We start from the raw sequence: 19,295 nt of genomic DNA, 5'->3' as shown, positions 1-19,295 counted from the left end.
TCAATTTTTTCCACATTTGTTAAATCTCAAGAGGGCTTCCCTGGTGGCTTAGACAGTAAAGAATCTGCCTATAATGCAGGAGATCCAGGTTCGAGCCCTGAGTCGGGAAGATGCCCTAGAGAAGGAAATGGCAACCGATTTCAGTATTCTTGCCTGGAGAATCCCATGGACAGAGGAACCTGTCAGGCTACAGTCCATGGGATTGAAAAGAGTTGGACATGACTTAGCAACTAAATTATTAAATCTCAAATCTCTCAGGACAGAGAATGAGTCTGGGAGCAACCTTGCTCTCAACCAAAGGATTGGCTGGAAACTGGAGACCTCCTCTTGCCCTGTTCTAAATGGCCAAAGGACAAGAACGGATTTTCTGATCCCAGAGTACATGTTTTGTTGATGCACTAATAACCCAAGCACTGGAAATTCAGGTCAGGGATTTGGGGGAAAACTGAAGAAACTGCCAACAGCCTTTTGGGAATCCAATGTTAGACATGAAGCTTTTAAAACAAAAAAACGACCCCTTGCTTCTGAAAATCAGAAGAAAACTGCCTTTAATGAGCGGCAGCAACCAGGATCCCAGGAGAGTAGAGAAATGATATTGTGTTTTTATCTGGCACTGTTGGCTTTGGAAAATGGCTGGAGGCCTCAAAGGCTCATATCTCCAATCTCAAAGTCAGCTGTCAGCTAACTGCTCAAAGGCAAACACTCCAGGGTCTCTGAGAGCCCTGCCTGGGCCTGTGAGATGTTACCAAGAGGAAGGATGGACACAGCCCCCAGGAAGCGCAGATCACACTCACAGGCTAGGCATCATGGTGGAAGGGGAAGAGTGGTGGTAATAGCAATTATAATAATAATCCAGCGCATTCTCTGTGCCAGGATATGTTTCTTTTTTCTGTGCATGACTACACAATCTCCCAATGCGGTGGGTATTGTTACCATCACCATTTTACAGATCAGGAAACCAAGGTTCAGAGATATTAAGTAGCTTTGCCAAGGTCACACATTAGCAAGTAGCAAAGCCAGGATTTAGACGCTGAAGCCCACTTTCTTAGTCATTGTGACCACCATCTATGTGGGTATCAACTGAGTAAGATTTACCTTTTGAGTACGAGTTTTTCTCCCTAGAGCATTCCACGACCAGCCACACTGAAAATCTCTTGAACCTAGAAGCCTAACCCCTCCTAAGATGCTAGAATGTCCTCTGCACTCATCATCACCCCAAATCTGCTGTCATGCCTTCAATTACACATATTAACTACCTTCAAGGCAGATCCACCACCTTTTAAGAGCTTTGGTTACAGCAAATCCTACATTGAGTTGAAACATGTTCCCCTGAAATGTCTACCCACTGGGCTAATTTCTGCCTTTTTGGGTGGCAAGAACAAGTTCAACACTTCTTCCACCTAACAGTCCTCTAGGTACTGAGGAAACAATTCTGGTCCCTTGGAATACACCTTACAGGAGTGGTCGCCTCCTGCCACGCCTTTAAAAAATTAAGCATTTATTTACTTGTTCACACTCTTAGTAAACATTCCCTGAATACCCAGCATAGATCAAACACTCTGCTATCTATGTGCTGAGGGAACAAGGGAGCTTAAATTCTCAGAAAGAAGATAAAACTATACATAGATCATTATGTACAAGGTAGAAAATGATGAAAGCATAGGAATACCTGGAGGGGTGCCACACAGGTTCCGACAAGAGATCTTTTCCAGCTAGGTCGTGTGTGAAGACAGCCTAGAAGAAAACCATCAGAGCCTGGTCTGGAAGAATAAGAAATATTACTGACCATCTGCTGTTCCAAAGACCTGGGTGGTCAGAGGGTCCTGGTGTGGTAAGGAAAGGAGAGTACTGGTCTTGGAATGGATCTGCTGTCCTGAAGTGCGCTCTCTCTCTCTCTCTCTCTCTCTCTCTCTCTCTCTCTCTCTCTCTCTGAACCTTATTTTCCTCTTCTGTAAATTGGAAGTTGTAACACTTAACCCTGACTATCCCCACATTGCCATAAGGATCAGGTGTCAGGGTTTTGAAATAAGATGATAACAAGGGTAAAGTGCCCTGGGTGTGCAAGGAACTGATAAACCCTATTTTCCTGTTTGAGGATTCCTCTGACTCTTCTACAGTTTGGTGAGAGCTGGAGGAATCGGAAGTTACGTGCTTTGGTGAGAATGCCACTGAAGGGAGCAAAAGAAGAAGGAAGAAAACTGAAAGGATGGAGTTGGCCTAAGCATGACATGACAACCAAATCACGGCCTCACTTCCTCGGCACCATCTCATTACAGAGTAATCCTATAAGGCGCGATCAAAGAAAGGATCAGCAGCTCAAACATATTATCAGCCACCTAAGCCTTCAGAGGAGAAGGCCTACGGAGAGATTAAGACACTTAGGACCTGTCTGAGAGGTTTCCCTGCAGTTAGAGTTTCACTAATTGACATCCAAGCATCAGCAGCCATTCCATCTGACGCATTATTACCACCACATGAGAAAGAAGTGCCCACCCTCACACAGAGTCATGGTCCGAAAGCAGAGAGCAGAGGGAGGTACATGAGATTTTCTTCAAGGCACACAAGACATGCTTCTGCCTCTAGTCAGGCTACAAGGATGCACCCTTGGGTTAGGTGCAAGTTGCATGTCCACATGGCCAATCAACCATCAACAGGCATTTATGGAGAACTACATGAATCAGGGCTCTTTCCAGCGTAGAGGGAAGAGAAATGCAGCTGAAACTGGCTTAAGCACAAAATAAATGGATTGGTCCATTTAACTAAAGGGGACAGAGGAGATCACGGTTTGAGGCTAGCTCAATGCAGGTGCTCAAACAGTATTATCAGGAATCCAGCTTCTCTCCAACTCTCTGTTCTGATTGCCTCAGTATTGGCTTCACCTTTTTTGTTTCCTTTGAATAGGAGTGGCGGGGGTGGGAAGGGGAGTGGGCTCTCCAATTTACATCCTCAAGGCATTAGGTCTAACGCATTATGATTGGATAGATTTGAATCATATGTTTATTCCTGAGCAAGTCACTGTTCAGGGACTGGAGTAGATTGATTATACAATCCTGTATCAGGCTCTCCCACTCTTGGATCTTGGGATAACTCCACCCAAACCACCTGGAGTGACAGTGGGTGAAGTGACGGGGTATTCCTCAAGCAAAATTCAGGTACTGATACCAGAAAAGTGAATAGATACTGCGGGGCAAAAACAACGGACACCTATTATCAAAACTCCTCCTGGCACAAATCCACACAACACAGCCACGTTTTTGTTATCAAGGAAACTATTATCTAGTTGAGGGGAAGTTGTCACATGTAAAATTAATAGAAAACCTAATTGATTATAACAAATAACCTGAAGTGTACAATACAGAGCATCAGTCTAAAAAGTGATGGTGGGAGTTTAAAGTGCAGGCTTGGAACCAAACCCCAGTACGACCAATTACCTGCTGTAACTGAACACTTGATCTCTCTGTGCCTTAAACACTATCCCTCTGTAACATGGGGGCAATAATAGAGTATCCTCCACAATGTTATTGTGATAACTTTATGAGAGAGTTTATCAGGAGGACGAGCAGAGCGCATGTTATATAGTAAAGAAATCTTGTAGGATTTCATTCATTCATTTAATGCTTACGATGTGCCAACAGCTACCTATAGGCACTGGCAATATAGGAGAGAAGAAAGTTCCTATTATTGTGGTGCTTACATTCTAACATGAAAAGGTAAATATGTAAATAAGCAAAAAAAAATTAGATGAGGCTAAGTACTAGGAAGAAACAAAAGAGTGATAATGATGGGGGAGAGGGACTTCAGAAAGGATGGTCAAGGAAGGCTTTAGTGAGAAGGTAACATTTTAACTAAGATATGAATGAGGGAAAAACAAAGCATAGGAAGATCTGAGTTCAAAGACTAGTGGAAAAACATCCATAGCTTGGTGAGATAAGGGGAGAGTGGCGGGAAACGTGGTCAGAGAGGGAGATCGGGCTGACCATGGTAAGTCCGTGGTGAAGAATTGTATTTTATTCTAAGAGCAAATGGAATTCAGTGTGAAGATTTAATATTTTAAAGATTACTCCACTGCTGTGTAAAGAATGAACTATGAGTTGGATGTAAAAGTAGAAATAGGAGCTAGAAAAGAAAAACTGCTTGAGGGAAGAGAAGAGGCAGAAAAGTAACAAAGGCTAATCCCTGAGGAAAGCATTAGGTGAGACAGACAGAAAGATGGGCCCAAAAGTGAGCGCGTTAAAGAAGCCAGACACGTAATGCAGAGTGGCTGTGGGACACTGTCAGGGGCTCCCTATTGCCTCCTGGCTATGAAGAAGTAATTTGTATCTGACAAACCCTCCTACTGAGAACAACTATGAAAACTGGATCAAAAATAAAATCAGGAGTTGGAAGGCATTGGGAAACCAGGCAACTGTGCCTTGAAGGGCCAGAGGAAAGGAAACATATTGAAGTGGGTCCTAAATTAGTACTTTCTCCACTCATTGTATTTTCTGATACTCGCTGCAGGACAAAAGAGGCAAAACAAAACAGGGGCCTAGCAGTTCCACAGGGCTGAAGGGACAAACAAAAAAATTAGTTACAGGCAGCCAGAAACTACAGTTACAGAAGAGCCAATATCCTAGAAAAAGGAACCCAGAAAAGGGAGCTGCATGTTTTGCAAGCAGTTTCTGTTGTGGTTTTCCAGTCGCTGAGTCATGTCCAATCCTATGCAACCCCCCGGACTGCAGCACACCAGGCTCCCCTGTCCTTCACCATCTCCCGGAGTTCACTCAAACTCATGTCCATTGGGTCGGTGATGCCATCCAACTATCTCATCCTCTGTCACCCTCTTCTCCTCCTAACATCAATCTTTCCCTGCATCAGGGTCTTTTCCAATGAGTTGCCTCTTTGCATCAGGTAGCCAAAGTACTGGAGCTTCAGTTTCAGCCTCAGTCCTTCCAATGAGTATATAGGGTTGATTTCCTTTAGGATTGGGTTTCTCCATACATTTGCCAAGTTCTCAGATGCACATGTATATGTTGAGAGTCTGAGGAACCAAGCAAATCTAACTGATAACCTCCTCTAGGAGGTGAAGCTCATTTTCCAGTCCTTGAGTAAGAGCTGGACTTAAGGACAGAGTTACTTCCAAAGAACAGAAGATAAGAACAGACAAATAGTGACTGCAGTGCAAGAACCTGCTAGACACTACCTTACCCAAATGATCAAGGTTGATATCCACAGTGATAAATCATGGTGATATCATGTACCTGGTGATATCACATGACAAGAAGGGCACTTCACCACTCTGATATTCTTCCAAAAACTCATTACTTCAGTCTAATCATGAGAATAAACTAAAATCATTCAAACTCAAATTGAGTGACATTCTCCAAAATACCTGACCAGGACTCTTCAAAACTGCTAAGGTCATGAAACACAAAGGCTGAGAATCTGTCACAATTCTGAAGAGATTAAAGAGATGTGATGACTAAATATGATGTGGTATCCTGCACTGGACCCTAAGACAGTAAACAGACGATCAGGGAAAAAAATGAACTGGAAAAATCTGAATAAATGCTATAGTTTAGTTATTAATAATGTACCAATATTTATTCCTTAGTCCTGACAAATGTACCGTGATATGTAAAGTATTAACATTAGGGAAAACTGAGTGAAGGGCATATGGGAATTTTCCATAAATTGAAACATAAAACAAAAAGAATGATAGTGATGGGAGATACCATAGGGAAGATGGTCAGGGAAAGCTTCATTACAAAATAAAATTAAAAGACTGGTTTTGAAGAAGCACCTGCAAAGAGGTTTAAGAAAAGTGAAGCAATGATTTTTAGCAGTCCCATAGATCTGGGGAAACAAAAGTTGGAATTTAGGGCCCATCAAAGGGAAGGTACTGGTTTTCAGCTGAGACCCTGTAGGCTATACCCAAGGATAAAGGGAATCAGAACAGATGCCCCTCACAAAGCCTGAAACACAGCTTCAGATCACCTCAACCCACAGCTGGATCAAGGTGAGCTGTCCAAACTCTGTCAGCCACAAGGAAATTCAATCCTTTCTAGAAGACAACATGATTCAAAGCCACTATAATTTTTCATAGACAATTTAAGGTGTTCACTTCAAAAATACCAGACATGGCAGTATACAGGCCCAAATGACCTAAATTCAATTTTAAAAATACCAGGCAACAGAAATAAAGTAATAGATAACCCAGATTTCAGAATTATCAGACAGGAACTGTAAAATAATTATGATTAATATCTTCCAGAAAATAGGTGAAAAGATGGAGAATTTCTTCAGAGAAGTGGAATCTATTTTTTGAAAAGAAAAAAGAAGTAAGTGTAAATGCCAACCTAAATATTAAAACAATTGAAATTAATTCAATAAATAAGTGCAAAACAAGATTAAACACAGCAATGAGAAGATTAATCAAGAGAGTAGAAAACATCCAGACTGATGTAGAGAGAGGAGAAAGAAGAATATAAAAATGTGGAAATAAGCATGAGCAACATAAGGCATATAATGAAAAGATCTAACATGTGAAACTGGGATTCTAGATGGACAAGAGAAAGTAAAGAAGCAATAATTAGAGAAATACTGACTATTGATGAAATACATCAAGACACAAATATAAAAGACTTTGAGCTTCAAGCAGTATACTCAAAAAGAAAATCTAAAGAGATGGGGGAGGAAAGGGAAGCCTCCTACACTCTTGGTGGGAATGTAAATTGGTACAGCCACTGTGGAGAATAGTAAGGATATTCTTTAAAAAACTAAAAATAGAGTTTCCATATGATTTCACAATTGCAATCCAGGGCATATATCCAGAGAAAACTGTAATTCGAAAAGATCCATGCACCGCAGTGTTCACTGCAGCACTGTTTACAATAGCCAGGACATGGAAGCAGCCTAGACGTCCGCTGACTGATGAATGGATAAAGATGTGGTACACACATACAATGGAATATAACTCAGCCATAAAAAAGGAATGCAATAATGCTATTTATAGCAACATGGATGGACCTAGAGATTATCATCCTAAGTGAAGAAAGTCAGAAAAAGAAAGACAAACCCATACAATATCACTAATATGTGGACTTTAAAATATGACATATATGAACTTATTTATGAGTCAGAAACAGACTTACAGACACAGAAAACAAGCTTATGGTCATCAAGGGGGTAAGAGGAGAAAGGAATAAATTAGGAGTTTGGAATTAACAGACACAAACTGCTATATATAAAACAGATAACAAGGTCCTATGGTATAGCTCAGGGAACTATAGTCACTAGCTCATAATAAACTGTAATGGAAAAGAATAGATATAATATGTCTAAATCACTTTGCTGTACACCAAAAACTAACCCAATATTCTAAATCAACTACACTTAAATTTAAAAAAGAAAGAAAGAAACCAATTGTAGGGAGCCACTGTGATGCAAGGCAGAAAGAATGAAATGATACCATTGAACAACACACTTCCAAATACCTTAAGGATTGAATATTTTAACTAGAAAATATTTTGAACTGAATAATATTGAAAATATAACAATTTGTGGGAAGCATCTAAAGTAGAAATCAGGAGAGAGTGCAAAGTTATGTATATGTATGTATATTAAATACATTGCATACATATATTATTAGAAAATAAGAAAAGTTAAAACTCAATTATATAAGCATCCATTTCAAGAAGCCAGAAAAACAAGCAAATTAACCCCCTACCAAAAAAATGAATAAGTTGAGAGGGAGAAAAAAAGAACAGAAAACAAATTTATAATATAGAAAAAAATTAAAGTTGGCTATTTGAAGGGGCTAATAAAATTGCTAATACCCTAGAAAGAGGAATCAAGAAAAAAGAAAGTACAAACTACCAATATAACAAAGACATCACTACAAACTCTATAGACTAAAAAGATAAGAAGATGACAGAATTTTATTCAATTAAATGTGAAATTTTACCTAAAATGGACAAATGCCCAAGGAAAAACACAACTTATTAAAACAGATACAAGGATAAATATCAGTCTTAACAGTCCTACACCTATCAAATAAATTGAATCCGTAAATTAAAACTTTCTACTAAGAAACCACAAGAAGTGTTTAGAAAACACTTCTAAACATTCAAAAAAGAAATAACACCAATCTTACGCAGACATTCTAAAGAAAAGAGGAAACATTCACAACTTGTTGATGAAGCCACCACCATCTATACCAAAACATGAAGAAGACATTTTTAAAAAGGAAAGTTTCAGGTCAGTTTCACTTATGAACAAAGATGATTTTAATTAGACAAAAACAAGCAAATTAGAAGCAATAGAAATTAGAATAATATTAATATATTCCCTTTGGTAGATAATGCCTGGGAGGGGATATTAGGCAGGCAGGTTATGTTCTCTGTCATGATATGGATAGCTTACTTTTTTTCCTCAATATCTTTTTTTTTAATTTATTTTTAATTTGGAGGATAACTGCTTTACAATTTTGTATTGGTTTCTGCATTATATCAGCATAAATTAGCCATAGGTATCCATATATCCCAGAGAAGGCAATGGCACCCCACCCCATTACTCTTGCCTGGAAAATCCCATGGACAGAGGAGCCTAGTAGGCTGCAGTCCATGGGGTCGCTAAGAGTCGGACACGACTGAGTGGCTTCACTTTCACTTTTCACTTTCATGCATTGGAGAAGGAAATGGCAACCCACTCCAGTGTTCTTGCCTGGACAATCCCAGGCTGCTCTCTCAACTCGTCCCACCCTCTCCCTCCCCCACTGGGTCCACAAGTCTGTTCTCTATGTCTGTGTCTCTGCTGCTGCCCTGCACACAGGCTCAACTGTGCCATTTTTCTAGATTCCATATATATGCATTAATATAGGATATTTGCTTTTCTCTTGATAGCTTCCATTTTGTTAATTGTTTGTGCACCACACACACACACACATGTATATATCTGTTTTCCCCATTTTAAACAGTTTTTAAAGATGCAGTACACTAGTCTCTTTTCATCTCCTCCTCCCTTCAGGCAACACTGTGTAGGCTCTTCTTGTTTTACTGTTTGCCATAGTTTCTAGCACTGAGAAGGTACTTAAATACTTGTTGAAAACTGAAAGAACAAACCTTTGGTGAAACACGTGAAACCACAGCACTGTGTCACATGTGCAGCCAGTGTTCAAACTGTATGTCCTTTTAAAATGAATGAATGAATCACTGGGCAACAACTCAGAAAAAAAGGTGTCTCCTCTGCTGAACCTTGTGGACGCCAAAAGTCCTTGTGGAGGCAGTAGAAAATGAGAGACCCAGTAAGAGGAACAGCCTGAATAAACATGAAATCAGAGTCAAGGGCAGACTGAGAAGAACGTAGAGGAAAAAGAGACAGAGATGGCTTGAGGGACAGAAGAAAATGAAGCACGAGGGGTAATAAAAAAGTATCACATGGGTGTCAAGCTGCTAGAGCCCAGGGTGGAAGTACAGACCTGGCCATGAAAGACAATCCAAGAGTCTCCAGGCAGAAAGTCAGGTCTGATCAACATGATATGAAGCTTTTGTCCTCTCTCACCCAACCTTCTCTGAGGGAAGGCATTGGGAGCCATGACTTGAGAGGCAGGAGTTTTGAGGTCTAGATTCAACTTTGTGGTGGAACATTAAGCCAGTCACACCACTTTCCTGACCCTGGGTGACCAGGCTATAAAGTGGAAGGAAAGCTCGCTCAGTATTTTATGCATCTGCCTCCTGTGAGACCTGTATGCAGGTCAAGAAGCAATAGTTAGAACCAGACATGGAACAATGGACTGGTTCCAAAGTTAGGAAAGGAGTATGTCAAGGTTGTATGTTGTCACCTTGCTCATTTAACTTGTATGAAGAATACATCTTGCAAAATGCTGGGCTGGATGAAGCGCAAACTGGAATCAAGATTGCCGGGAGAAATATCAATAACCTCAGATATGCAGATGACACCACCCTTATGGCAAAAAGTAAAGAGGAGCTAAAGAGCCTCTTATGAAGGTGAAAGAGGAGAGTGAAAAAGCTGACTTAAAACTCAACATTCAAAAAACTAAGATCATGGCATCTGGTCCCATCAATTCGTACCAATAGACAGGAAAACAATGGAAAGTAATAAGACTTTATTTTCTTAGGCTCCAAAATCACTGTCAATGGTGACTGAAGCCATGAAATTAAAAGACACTTGCTTCTTAGAAGAAAAGCTATGACTGACCTAGACAGCATATTAAAAAGCAGAGACATTACTTTGCTGACAAAGGTCTGTATAGTCAAAGATATAGTTTTTCCATTAGTCATGTATGGATGTGAGAATTGAACCACAAAGAAGGCTGAGCATCAAAGAATTGATGCTTTTGAACTGTGGTGTTGGAGAAGACTCTTGAGAGTCCCTTGGACAGCAAGGAGATCAAACCAGTTAATCCTATAGGAAATCAACCCTGAATATTCATTGGAAGAACTGATGGCTGAAGCTGAAGCTCCAACACTTTGGCCACCTGATGTGAAGAGCCAACTCATTAGAAAAGACCCTGATGCTGGGAAAGATTGAAGGCAGGAGGAGAAAGGAACAACAGAGCATGAGATGGTTGGATGGCATCGTTGACTCAATGGACATGAGTTTGAGCAAGCTCTGGGAGGTGGTGAAGGACAGGGAAGCCTGGCATGGGGTCACAAAGATTTGGACACAACTGAGCAACCACAACCACTGAGACTTCCTAAGTAGCTCTGAGTTCCCTTCTTTAAAGCACAAAGAACATAGGACTTTCCTGGTGGTCCAGTTGCTAAGACTCCACACTCCCAATTCAGGGGGTCCAGGTTTGATCCCTGGTCAGGGAACTAGATCCTATCTGCTGCAGCTAAGACCAGGCACAGCCAAATAAATAAAAGATCTTTTAAACCACAAAGAACAGACCATTGCTTTGTTACTAAAAATGTTTAAAAGTAGCAAGTGTATTCTCTAGGTTGGGTTAGGAAATGCTGGCAGCAAGCTGGAAGCTCCTTGGAGGAAAGATTCTCCCATAGTCCCATTTTCAGACCCAAATTCATCGTAACACTTCACCACAATTAGGCAAGCTGTTTAGTTGCTCCAAATATCCATCTCTCTTTACAAAGTATCACCAGAGCCTGTCAAAGCAGCACTGAAGTCTCCAGCACTCTCCTCTGTGAATGTCATTCTGGACAGAGGATTGCCATTGTGTTAATTACATTAGCTGGCTCAGGACAACATAATCTCACCTGATTAACACTGTTCCTTCCTCTTCTTTTCCTCCCTTCGGGTCCTCTGCCTGAACCTTTTTGTTCTTCTTTCATTCACTCCCTCATTTATCCTTGGAAGAAATAGTTACTGAGCATTTCCTATATGCCAGGCACTGTGCCAAGTGCTAGGTATATATCAGTAACAAGCCTGGTAAAGCTCTTCCCTTATAGATTTCCTTAATCTTCATCTTAGTTGGAATTAAAAAAAAAAAAAAACCAATGGAAAGATCCTTTAGCCAAAATTAGGGTACCTGTATTCTTATCCCAACTCTGCTAATTTTCCTCTTCAATATATAAAAGAGTGGAATAGGAACAGTTTCTAAGAATCTCACATAGATTTTTTTTCAGTAGCTCCTAACTAGGGTGCAGCTTTCATTTTGCCTCTCTCCTCCCTGCACATTTATTCTAAACACAGCAGCCAAACTAACCTTGTTAAAATGTTGTCAGATATTGTTACTGCTTTGCTCAAAACCTTCCAGTGGGTCTCACTCAAAATACAACTCAAAGTTCTTACTATGCCTTGGAGGTAGAATACAATCTAGTCCCTAACTACTTTCTAAACTCTTTTCAGGCACCCTCTCCTTCACTCACTCCACCCAGGCACACTGGCCTCCTTGGTGTTTCTTGCACACTCTAAGCATACTCCCCACTCCGGGCCTTTGAATTTGCCTTTCTGATGCCTGGAAAGCTCTTTCTCCCCTCCCTGGAGTTCACAGGGCTCATTTCCTCACGTTCTTCAGTCAGTTTTTCAAAGCTCTCCTTTTCAGAAGGCATTCCCTGGTCTGCCATGCCACAGTTTCCGTCCTCCAATGCTGCTGCTTAGTCGCTCAAGCTGTGTTCAGCTTTCTGCAGCCACGTTTACTGTAGCCAGCCAGGCTTCTCTGTCCATGGAATTTCCAAGGCAAGAATATTGGAGTGGGTTGCCATTTCCTTCTCCAGAGGATCTTGGTGATCCAGGGATCGAATCCACGTCTCCTACATTGCAGGCAGCTTCTTTACCTCTATTGCCACCTGGGAAACCTGATCTACCCACCCTATGTAAAAGACCATCTCAGCATCGGTCTCTGACCCTTTACCCTGCTTTTTTCTTTTTAATCCTTATTATTGCCTAATACATCATATTTACTTGTTTATCTGCTGTCTCCATCTGCTAGAAGATATTCTCCAATGGAAGAGGGATATCTACCTGTTTTATTCTCTGCCGCACACCCAGTGCCTAGAGCAGTGCCTGACATGAAGTAAATGTTCAGTAAGTGTTTGTTGAGTTAATGAAAGAATGTGTCTCCTCTAGTAATAAAATAAGGTCTCAGCGCATGTCATAATTTAGTATTTAGAAGGGTTCAAATCTGGCTACTGGGGCCTATAAGGGGTCAATCAAGTACTGGACTTAGGCTACAAAGGATGTTCACCAATAGCAAAAGACCATCAACTGAAGCCAATCCATCATTCCATTAAGGGTTCTGTTTCAGAGTATGGAGTCTAATCACCCTAAGATTAGACTTGAATGCCATTGCTTCTATGCAGCTTCTTGTGGGGAGAAGAGTGGGCATGACTGTCTTTGTTTGACTTAGGCCAGAGAGGTTTGGTCATTTATCCAATGTCATCCAGGCTTTTTAAAGCTGAGAGAAAATAAGAACAAAAATCCCTGACCATGGAGGTCACGGTTTTTATTTTCAAAAGTGACATACACAAGACAGGAAGATCTGGCTATACTCTTTAAGGCATAAGAAATATGTGAGGTATGAAGTAAAAATGAGAAACTTTTACCACTGTAAATCTGAAATGACCATGTGTCCCAGAGGTACAAAGTACTAGTTATCTTATGTATTATTACATCCCCAATGCTTGGCACATACTCAGGTTATGTGTGCTAGTTAAATCAAAGTAGAAGCCTCACATTAAACAGAAGCCTACTAGAAAATGGGCAATAATTACTCTCATCTCCTGCAGAGGCCACAGTCTTAGAGCCATTCACACCCATAAACAGCAACACCACATACACACACACACACACACACACACACACACACACAGAGTATCTCTTAAAGGAAAAGAAAAACTAGCTGTACACACGGCATCCCTACCTGCCTATAGCTTCCTAGCCAGGTCAGGAGCAAAAACAAAGTTGCCAGCTCACAGTTTACTTCAGTACCTCCACGGGCACAGCAATGACACAGATAGATGCAAACATATATGCCTATGTGGACAGAAACCTATTCACAAACCCAAATGTACAAATACACATATACATTTCACATTCACTTCAGAATTAGGCAGGTGTGATAGACCAGTTTATATTCACAGAAATATGTGTGCTTGTCTTTTCCAAGCAAACTCAAGGTGGGCACATAAAGAAGTATAGAAACACATTTACCAAGATAATATTTATTTCAAGGTATGACTGTAAGAAGTAAATGAGATTATGTGAAGTGCACAACAGTGCCTGGTGCATTGAAGGCATACTAATCAAGGTTACTGATAGATAGATAGATAGGAGTAGATAGACAACAGACTGACAATATAAATTTGTATCAGACTCATGTGAATATTCATCTTCAAAGCAAAATTTCCTACTCAGTCACTAGTCAGAATTTCATGGAAGTTCTAAACAACTCATCACTGTTCTGGTGTGGGGGAGCCAAAAGAAAAGGAAGTAATGAGGGGTGTGTGTAACAGCATGAAAAGTAGGGGGCATATTCCTGCTGATAGGAGACCAGTGGACAAAGTTTTCCAGACTTCTTTGCTCAGAGAAAGCCTGAGCTTGGAGAGAAATAAGCTGTTAAGAACTATTCCTGGGAGAATTTTGGAGGCAGCCTCCAAAAACTCAAAAGAAGGAATTCCTAAAGCTACTAGGTAAGAGGGAGGGGTTACCTCCTTTCAGTAGGCTGGGAGAGAGAGAGACCCCAGTGTCCCAACCAGTTCAAATCAGCCAGAAAATCCTGCAGAGGCTATTAATCCACTAAAGTCCGATAGCTTGGAGAAAATCTGATTAACTCCACCTCCCCAGCTGGGCTCTAGAGTGAAATGTATAGCTGGTTTCTGAGATTCAAATAAGCTGGGAAAACAGAGAAGCAGGAGGAAGAAAAAAACAGAGAATGGGAGCAGTAAGTACTGGATACCTGTATGTACAACTTGGCACTGCTGCTATTTTGTAGCAAGCCACAGCTCTCTGAGGCTCTGTTTCCCAAGCTTATGAATGTAAATAAAACAGTCTCCTGCCCAGTAGAAAGAGGACATATCTTGCAGTGAGGCCAGGACTGCTCCCTCTCGACTGTGTAAACCGCTCAAGGAATTTCTTCTGTCTTTTCCTGCTGCAGTGGTCCTGGGGAGAGAGGGGGTGGGGAATCTTCCTTTATGGATCAGACTTCTTTCTGAAACCTCTCCTCCCTTCTTTTTTTTTTTTTTTTCTAGAGCCAAACCATACTACTTCAGAGCTCTAAAGAAACTCAGAGATCAAGTTCAATTCTTCCCTTTCAAGATGATAAACTGAGCCCGAAGTCACGTCTGAACTGGGACCCGTGGTGTTTGCTTCACTAACGTACAACTACATTCTTTAAAAATAAAGGCAATATTTTGAAAGACCTCGAGAGGTTAACTCCATAACCTCCCCCTCTCCACCACCAACCTGCAATGGAGAGGGGAGACACGGATCTCATTCAGCACTCTAAGCGTTAAACTCAACCCAGAATCTAACACACGATTGGCCAAACACTGGGAAAGGATCTGGTTTTCGCAGCCACGGGCCAATGAGCGCTTCGAGTGGGAGGGTTTGAAGATACTAAGGAGTTTTTCCCCCCTTTTTTTCTCTCCACCCCCTCCCGTCAGCCATCGCCCGCCACCCCCCTACCACCAATCCCCCACGCCGCCAGTTTGTTAAATTAATGCAGTAAGAAAGTCTGAAGACCTGAAGGAGTCCTGGCCTGAGGAAGATGAGCGAGCTCAGAAAGCCGAGATGCATCTGAAGCCTTGGGCTCCTGAGCCCCGCGGGGTCGCCATGGACCCCGGCAGCCCCTGAAACTTGCCCTGAGCTCTCTCACGTCTGCAGCCCCAAGCAATGGGACACCTCTTCTGCAGCGATCATAACTTATTCGGCGGGGACCAGAGAACAGGGATCGCAAGGCGACAGCGGACGGGTACGCAGGCAGGGTAACGAGATTCCGGGACTCGGTGGTGATGCACCAGCCTGGCACATTCTCCGGGATTTAACTGAAGGCAACACCGTCAATCGCTTCCCCTCGCCCCTAACCCCCTCAGGACAGCCCAGGGGCATAAAGCCCTGACCTCCCTACCCAGGATGCTAACCCAATCTAACGGTCCGAGGCCAGCGCTCTGATCTCCACAGATTTTTTTTTCCTTTCACGGGCTGGCCGCTTAAACAGAAAAACAGGGGTAAAAAAGAAAATATACCCACCCCAAACGTGCCTCCCCAGCGCCGCAGGGAGCCAACAGACACGCTGGAGTTTAACAAACAGCAATACTCTTCGCGCTCCTGAAAAGCAGGGCTGGACGCTCTCCGTGGTGCTGAAACGCTTAAAGGCTGCCTCTGTCCGTGGTACCTAGATCCCCGTTGCTCCGATTTCCCCTGGGGCTCTCCCTCCGCGTCCCTGTTCCCCACCTCCCCTTAGGATTTGGATTATTTTTTTCAGCAGCGCTCGCAGGTTTTGTAAGTGCCAATTTGAAACATTTTTGCCCCCATAACTCGTGGACTACAAAGCACAAGGACCTGAAAAATGTACAGCTTCAATACTCTTCGACTCTACCTTTGGGAGACCATTGTATTCTTCAGGTATGCAATTTTTTACTGACCACATCGCTCTGATGGAAATGGGGGAAAGGAGCATGGAGGCTGACTCTGTCCGTGATCCCCTCATTCGGGGGGAGGAGGGTGCTGTATACCGCTGCAATCGGGTCCTTCCATCCCCCGCTCCCTCACCCCCCCCCCCACCCCCCCACCGCCCGCAGGGTGTCTGGCTTGTGCGTGGAGGTCTGAGACAGTGTCCGCCCTGGCAGCTGTTTGCCTGTTTCTTGCGATTTGTTTGTCCTTCTGCCTTCTACACTCCCTGCCCCATCACTCTCCCCCAAACCCCCTGCATATTGACTCTCACACGGCTGAGGACTTTAAGGGGAAGCTTTAGGAGTTTCTCAGTTTAATTAGGACTGCATTCTCTCTAACCGCAGTGCCGAAAACCTCAGCTCTCCCGTCTGGGAGCCAAGTGACAACTAGCGGTGACGGGGAAGGTTGCACTCGAACCCACTGGACACAGAACATATTATTTTCTCTCCTTTTTTGTTGTTGTTTTCTTTTTCTGCGGTGTGGGGGTGGGGGTTGTTGCTGAGGCTCAGTGATTGGAAACAATAGCGTTATGACCTCAGGTTGTAAAGCGCTGAACATGGGTGCAGAGGGGAATCTACTCAGGAACAGACTCCGGAACACATTTCTCTTTTGAAACTTTGACTCCCTCCTATCTCCCATTCATCTTTCCAAACTCTGCTTGCTAGCTGCAGATCCTGAACTGATGGACAAGTCTCATTTGTTTTGTTTTTTTTAATTTCTGTCTATCTCCAACTCAGAAATGAGTTCTCCCAGCCACCATCTCCTAGGTTAAAATTTTCTGCCCATAGGCTTAGCATTCTTATATTAGCACAAGTGAAAAGTGAAAAATCACCTCTTCAGGAAGCATTGAAATGTACAGTCTTTTCGTAAGTGGGTGAATCATGCCATCTTCAGAGATGGTTATGATAAATTCCATTTACATGAATTGAAAAAAATTAGTCTTCTCCCATGACCTGCAGGGATCATTAATCTTCTTCATTTTAGATGTCTGCCTCTCATGTTTTACCATCACATTGGATTAACAGTCACTTGAAAAATCCACTCTAGGTTATTTTTAAAAATAAGTAAACCAACACATATTAGTCTCTCCCATCATAAATCTTCAGCAAATATTTCTTGTTGGATTTTTTTCATTTTTACATTATAGTGAACTCTGCATATGAATTGTTGGTTTGATTAATCCAGTGTTTGGTTTATTAAATGAATGACACCTCTCTCCAGATTGTAAGGGTCTACACGTGAGCCTCTCTCCATGTATTTCTCTTGGGATGAAGAAAAGACCTCTCTCTTTCTCTGAGATAACCAACGCTAAAGCTTCTAATCTCCAGTTCAAATAATTACTTGATAGGCCATGGTCCTGCCCATAGCTCAGAATACAAATACTCAAGGAATCAAATTTTAAAAGTGCAACAATCCAGGGCCTTGCGAAATGTAGCTACTTTATGGGCTAAAGGGCAGGAAGTATGCTCTGAACAATACCAAATTCTTTCTCTTCTACATACGTAGTAGAAGTGGAAAATGCTGTGGAGGTGGAATACTTGGTAACATTTGTATGCAAATTGATTCTGTTTGGCTTTCTGAGACTGAACTGAACCAGAGAGATTAAAGAGCAAATTAATAGGACCAAGCACATCCTCCCTTCCAACTCCTTTTTTTCTTGCTGAACAGTATGTAATGCTTGATTTTTCTTCTCCCAGACATTGTCTTTCACAATAGGGAGACAGTCTGAAAGGTTGGCACTGTAATCATTTAGATAAGGTTAGGAATCCACTGTGTTAATTTTTAAAATTATGGGTGGTGGCTTATTAGGACGCATAACTCCACATCTCCATCCCCTACCTGCGACAAGGCAGACATGAGCTACAATGAATATGGGATATAATGCCATGTGTTTATAAGGAAAGAAGAGTCATGACTATGGAGAGCTGGGAAGGGAACAGTGCTGTTGCACTTTCAAAATACAGAAATGGCTACATTATTTGGGGAATAAAGGTTGTTTTAGAACATGAAACATAAAATAGGAAATATAAGAATTGAACTAGGGAAATACCCTCAGCAATTTTTCAGAGAGATGAGAAAAATAAAAGGGTCACAAGGAGAGAAAGTACTGGCTATGTCTAACTGGCATTTTCATTACTAACTCTCTCATTGTTTAAAGTTTAGGTGAAAATACAGAAGCACTAAAATCTAGGGGCTCAAGAGAATGTATGTAGAGGTAATTGGAGACTTGTTCCCTAGCAGATTCCATGTGAATAACCCTTTCTGCCCCAGGGGACAGGTACCATGTTGCAATGAGCCAATCCAATCATCTCAGGCACCCAGGTAGTCCTTAGATTAAATGAAGGCCAGCTGCTCACCTTGGTGGGGAAATCTGGGGTCTAGGAAAGGAAAGACTCTTGATGACAGAAGTGCTGCTGCAACCACACATAACCAGCAAAATGACAACAGTGACAGCAAAATAAACAAAGCAACACTCAGAGTGAGTGAGGGAGAAGTCTCACAGTGCCGACAAAGGGAATGAATGGAGGCCTTAGGAAAAACTGAGCGGAAAGAGATAAGAGGGTACAGGGGGACACACAGCACTGCAGTCCTTAACAACTGTGTCCCTGTAAGTAAAATAAAGGGAGTTGCCTGAAGTTCTTGTCCTGATATTTCAAAAAACCCTGCAGTTCTAAAATTCTATGAGTGATATTCAAGTATTCAATAAACTAAATGCTGTCTCTTTGTTTTTAGTTGGGGATGGGGCTTTATATCCAAACTGGTCAAAAGCAATAAGCAAAGATATGTTTTTGTTTTTGTTTTTAATGGGAGCATATTCCTTTCAAACCTCTTTTTAAGTAGAAGGAAGCTTGATTTGATTCCCAGAGCCCTTACACTGGCTTATGGCTGGGAAAGGGCCCAGAGTGAGCCCCATATTTTCTCACCTTCTGAGTAACTCAAATAGATCCATCGTATATAATCATGTTTCTCGATCTTGGCACTACTGACATTTTGAACATTTTGGAAAATTCTGTGATGTGAGGGCTGAACTATGCATTATAAGATATTTAAAAGTATCTTTGGCATCAATAACCTTCTCTCCCTTAGTCATGACAATCAAAAATGTCTCCAGAAGTCTGGGATGGGAGGAGGGCACAAAATTGCCCACAGTTGGGAACCACTGGTATAGAATGACCAAATATTTAACCTAAGACTCTGATGAACCAATTGTAATGAGGAGGAAA

The 19,295-nt window shown here is 41.9% G+C and overlaps 1 protein-coding gene across 2 annotated transcripts in view; it reads left to right on the top strand.

Annotated features, from left to right (window-relative positions):
- The first annotated feature begins 15,967 nt into the window (after positions 1–15,967).
- Positions 15,968–19,295, top strand: part of GLRA1 (glycine receptor alpha 1) — an 86,927-nt gene continuing 83,599 nt past the window's right edge. For both annotated transcript variants that reach the window (XM_069592468.1, XM_069592467.1), the window contains exon 1: positions 15,968–16,023. In XM_069592468.1, coding sequence (XP_069448569.1) covers positions 15,968–16,023 — 56 coding nt within the window. The remainder of the gene's footprint in view (positions 16,024–19,295) is intronic.

The sequence above is a fragment of the Ovis canadensis genome, chromosome 5, assembly GCF_042477335.2.
Source record: "Ovis canadensis isolate MfBH-ARS-UI-01 breed Bighorn chromosome 5, ARS-UI_OviCan_v2, whole genome shotgun sequence".
Lineage (NCBI taxonomy): Eukaryota > Metazoa > Chordata > Mammalia > Artiodactyla > Bovidae > Ovis > Ovis canadensis.
Note: the sequence above shows the minus strand (reverse complement) of the source record. Positions and strands in the feature narration are given on the sequence as shown.